The 5,465-nt window shown below is 39.2% G+C and overlaps 1 protein-coding gene across 1 annotated transcript in view; it reads left to right on the top strand.

Annotated features, from left to right (window-relative positions):
- The window catches only part of CIRH1A (cirrhosis, autosomal recessive 1A (cirhin)), a 65,413-nt gene that overhangs the window by 54,136 nt on the left and 5,812 nt on the right, over positions 1-5,465 (top strand). The window contains exon 15 of the mRNA XM_006860216.1: positions 1,778-1,963. Coding sequence (XP_006860278.1) covers positions 1,778-1,963 — 186 coding nt within the window. The remainder of the gene's footprint in view (positions 1-1,777; positions 1,964-5,465) is intronic.

Below are 5,465 nucleotides of genomic sequence, written 5' to 3'. Positions count from 1 at the left end.
GGTGTAAATCTTTACGGGAGTAGAAAGCCTCATCTTTCTCCCGCGGAGCGGCTGGTAGTTTCGAACCGCTGACCTTAAGGTTCGCAGCCCGATTCGTACCTGGAAACTGAGCCAGTGACAATTTTGAAAGTACTTTTCTTAGAAAATGTTAATGGATATAAAGTTTACTGTGTGAAGTAAGCTGCCAGGTACAGTCTGGGTTTGACACACGTTGGCAATATGCTTTGACGGGACAGGGCACAGTTTGAATGATACAACACTAAGATCCTAGAGCAGGTGTGGGGAATCTTTTTTTGCCCAGAGCCATTTGAATATTTGCAACATTATTTGTGGACCATTACAAAATTATCAACTTAAAAATTAGCCTACTATATTTATTGAAACATTTTATTAGCCTACTCCCAATGGGAGTCCTGATATGGCACTGTGGGCTAATGCACTGGACTGCAAGGTTGGGTTAAAGTTGGTTGTTCAAACTCACCAGCTGCTTGCTTCTTGGAAACCCTATACAGGGTGTGACTATGGGTCAGAACTGACTTGACTGCACTAAACAACAACAACAACAACGTCATGGCTGGAGATGGGGATGCCTTGGCAGGGCCAGACCAAATGATTTCATGGGCCTATCTGTGGCCTGTGGGGCCGGATGTTCCCTACCCTTGTCCTAGAGTAAAGAGGCAGAAGATGGGGCAAGGATTTCTGGATGTTTTAATCTTCAGCTTTTTCCAGAGCAAGTTAGCTAATTTTAAAATGTTGATAAAATGCTCTCATTTACAAAACCCATTAGAATACTGACATTCGTAAGGAGATGATAATATCTACCTAGATTAGCTATAAGTATTAAGTGATCTGGGAAGCACTTTACTAACACGTTAGAGAAGGTTTTCAGTGAGTACTGCTCTTGTAGCCAAAAAATCAAGATCTTACATTTCAGTTTCATGGACTTGTGTCCTTGACCAAAGACAGAGGCCAGCGAAGTCAGATTTTTGCCTTTATTACACAATGATCATGTTCCTTTGATACCTTTTACTGGCATTTGGTCCTTTAAATTGCTTCTGTTATTAAAAGTTGTTGAATTTTTTTTTTTTAACCTGTCATAGTAGCAAAAATCAAAGAGTAGGTAGGACAAAGTATGCTGAGGGCACAGGGAATCCACTCTGTTATTTTGCATAAATTAGCTTAACCTCTTAAAAAATTAAAAATCCACAGACTGTTTCAAAAATTACAATTTAAGAGTTCTTCCATTTATATTTGCAAATGTGCAAAAAGACATATTTATAGCACTCATTCATTACAGCTTTGTTTGTGGAAAGCAAAGATTGAAAATAACCTCAGCAGACTAGCTCAGTCAATCATGGCGTGCTGATGAAGTGAGTGGGTTTTACGGTTTTCTTTAAGAGGGGGCGTAGCTGGTTTATATCCGTGGCAGTATGGGTCATTCTCGGTGATGTGATGCTAAATTTGAAAAAAAAAAAGATAAGATGCAGACCACTGTGTTTGTATAAAATACCTCTGAAATGATTTAAACAGCAAAAAGGCTTTTCTTGTCTTGAGGGAGGGGTGGGGTGAGGATTAGGGATGATTTCTCTGTAAGCTTTCCTGTGCTTTTTGAATATTTTATTGTTCTGTAATTTACCTTTAAATTTTTTTGTTTAAAATAATGTGCAGAAGTTTAAGACAAATACAATGATGTGAAGGTTTATTACAGATGAGGGGATATGCTTCTTCTGGTCTTTCCAGGTACCAGCCTGCCTTTCCTCTGTATTATATTCTTCAGGTATTTGAGTACAGCATCCCAGACAAGCAGTATACAGAGTGGAGCCGGACCATTCAGAAGCATGGGTTTCATCACCTTTGGCTCCAAAGGGATACTCCCATCACACACATCAGTTTTCATCCCAAAAGACCAATGCACATCCTTCTCCATGATGCCTATATGTTCTGCATCATTGACAAGTCATTGGTGAGTTTTTCACCACTACTACGTAGCCATGCCTCACTGAATCTCCTCTACTTAAGAACCTTAAAGTACTAAAGTAACAGGGACAGTAAAATAGAAGAAGGAGAATTTGAATAATTGCTTCTGGTGTATTCTATGGAGGAAGAGAAGCTTTTGTTGCATACATTTCTTCTTTTGCGTTCCTACACTCTTGAGGCTCTCAGAAAGGGGAGAGATTTGTTTAGGTTTTTGGTCACTTGACTATTTCTCTACTTTGGCTATGAACAAATAAACTTCAGTGGGAAAGTGATTAGCTTGTTGAACTTCTTAGGGTAGTAACACTGATTTGGCTCAGTCACGTTCAGCTTTGCACTCCAGCTTGATGTGTCTGTGAAGTTTCATTAGATATATGCATTGAGGTTTTAACCACTTGTTATCTTTGATTAAATATACTGAACACTATCTGCAGGCTCTACCACTCATCTGTCAGTGTCTGTTACTGTGGTGACTTGTGTTGTGCTGTGATGCTGGAAGCTATACCACTGATACTTTAAATAACAGGGGCACTCGTGGTAGAGAGGACTAAGACTAGACTATGATAGACTAGAAAGGAAGAGAGACGGAATGTTTAGCCACTGAAAACTTTATGAATAACAGTGAAACACTGTCAGATATTGTATCAGACAATGAGAACATTACAAATAAATAGCAGCAGAAATTTATCAGATACAGTACTGGAAGATGAGCCCTCAGGTTGGAAGGCATTCACAAATACAACTGGGGAAGAGCTGTTTCCTCAAAGTAGAGTTGACTCTAATGATGTGAATGGAACAAAGCTTTTGGGACCTTGGTTTGCTGATGGAGCACAATTCAAAATTAGAAACGGCTGCAAACATCCATTAATAATTGAAACATGGAATGTACAAAGTAGGAATCTAGGAAAGTTGGAAGTTGTCAAAATGAAATTAAATGCATAAAGATAGATATCCTAAAACTGAAATGGACTGCCATTGGCTATTTAGATAATCATATGGTTTACTATGCAAGGATCATCAAATTGAACAGGAATGTTGCTGCATTCATCATCAGAAAGAACATTTCAAGATGTATCTTGACGTACAATGTTGTCTATGAGAAAATAATATCCATATGCCTACAAAGAATACCATTATAATTCGGATTTACACACCAACCACTGAAGCCAGTGATGATGAAATTGAAGAATTCTATCAACTTCTTTAGTCAGAAATTGATCAGTCATGCTGTCAAGATACATTGAAAACTACTGGTGATTGGAATGTAGAAGCTGCAAACAGTGTAGAACCTGCAATTGTTGTAATTGTTTTCTAGTTGATTCTGACTCTTAGTGACCCTGTATAGGGCTACTGAGGAGTGAGTGGTGGGTTTGAACCGCCAACCTTGCTGTTCAAACAGACCTTGTGATCTAGTGCTTTATCCTACAGTGCCATGCCAGAACTCCCAAGAGAAAGTATTATTGTTAAGTGCCATTAGTTGGTTCCAACTCATAGCGACCCTTTATAGGGTTTCCAAGGAGTGACTAGTAAGTTTAAGCCATCGACCTTGTGGTTTAAACCTACCTTATGGTTGAATGCTCAGCCTCATGTACCATATGAGGTAGTTGGAAAATATGGCCTTGGTATAGAAATGATGCTGGAGGTTGCCTGATAAAAATTTGTTAAGACCCAACAACTTACTCATTGTAAATACCATTTGTAAACAACAATTTATATGTGGACCTCACCAGATGTAATACACTAGAATCAATTTGACTGCATATGTGTAAAGAGACAGTAGAGAAGCTCAATGTTATCAGCCAAATAAGGACCGAGGCAGACAAACCATCAATTGCTCATACACATTGAGGATGAAGAAAATGAAAACAAGTCCACATGAGCCAAAATATGATCTTGACTATATTTCTCACATTTAGACACCATTTTAAAAACAGTTACGATGTGTTAGACAATAATGAGTAAAGACCAGGTTTGTGGGGTGACATCATATCGAAGAAAGCAAAAGATTGAAAAGAAAGAAAGACAAAATGGATATCAGAAGAGACTCTGAAAATTGTTCTTGAGCATAGAGAAGCTAGAGTGAATGAAACAATGAAGTAAAAGCTGAACAGAAAATTCAAAGAGTAATTTGAGAGGCAGAGTCAAGTATTATAATGAAATGTGCGAAAACCTGGAGTTAGAAAACAGAAAGGGAGAACATGATCAGAGTTTCTCGTAGATCTATACCAAATAGAGGAATTGCTGGATCATAAGGTATTTCTATTTCCAACTTTCTGAGGAAGCACCATATTGTTTTCCAGAGTGATTGGACCATTTTGCATTCCCACTAGCAATTTGGGAGGGTCCCAGTCCACATCCACGCCAGCATTTATTGTCCTCTACTTTTTTTGAACTTCGCTGTTATTGCTGGTGTGAAGCGATATCTCATTGTTGTTTTCATTTGCATCTCTCTAATGGCTAATGATCATGAACATTTCTCCATATGTTCGTTGGCTGCCTGAATCTCTTCCTTGGTGAAGTATTTGTTCATGTCCTGCCCATTTTTTAATTGGGTTATTTGGCTTTTTCTTGTAGAGGTGTTGTGGTTTCCTATACATTTTAGAATTTAGTCCCTTGTCTGATACATTGTTGCAAAAGATTTTTTTCCCATTCTATGGGCTCCCTGTTTTACTCTTTTGCTGAAATCTTTTGATGCACATAAATTTAAATTTTTTAGTATGTCCCAGTGATCTGTTTTGCCTTGTTTATGCAATTTTCATAATGTTCGGTAATCTGTGTGTGTCATGTAGTTGTTGTTATGTGCCGTGGAGTCGGTTTCAACTCATAGCGACCCTGTACAGGGTTTCTGAGGCTGTACAACTTTACAGGAACAGAAAGCCTCATCTTTCTCCCATGGAACAGCTGGTAGTTTTGAACTGCTGACCCTGAGGTTAGCAGCCCAATTCATAACCACTACGCTACCAGAGCCCTATAGTCGTCGTTGTTGTGATGTGCTGTAGAGTCGGTTCCGCTCATAGTGATCCTGTACAGGGTTTCCAAGGCTGCAAATCTTTACGGGAGCAGAAAGCCTCCTCTTTCTCCCTTGGAAGTTTCTGGTAGTTTCGAACTGCTGACCTTGCAGTTTGCAGCCCTACAGTGCTGTAGATTCGTAACCACTACACTACAAATTTGTCTCTATTTTTTCTTTGATGACCTTTATAATTCTGGGATTCACATTTAGGTCTTTAATCCATGCTGAGTCCCCAGTCGCTTCATCACTCCATGTCATCATCTCTGTCTCCATCTCAGGCATCTCTGTTTTCTGGGCAGGGTCCCACTCTCGGCTCTTCTCTGTTGATGGTCCCAGAGGCCTCCGCTCCTATCTTGGAGAATTAATCACTCCCTTCCTTGTTATAAAACTTCTACCTTTGCATTTCCAACCCTCATAATCCGTCCTGATAAGCATTATTCACTACAGTATCACGAGTTACCCATCTGTATCTCCTTTCATC

Source organism: Chrysochloris asiatica, unplaced genomic scaffold (assembly GCF_000296735.1).
Source record: "Chrysochloris asiatica unplaced genomic scaffold, ChrAsi1.0 scaffold00037, whole genome shotgun sequence".
In the NCBI taxonomy this organism is placed as follows: domain Eukaryota; kingdom Metazoa; phylum Chordata; class Mammalia; order Afrosoricida; family Chrysochloridae; genus Chrysochloris; species Chrysochloris asiatica.
Note: the sequence above shows the minus strand (reverse complement) of the source record. Positions and strands in the feature narration are given on the sequence as shown.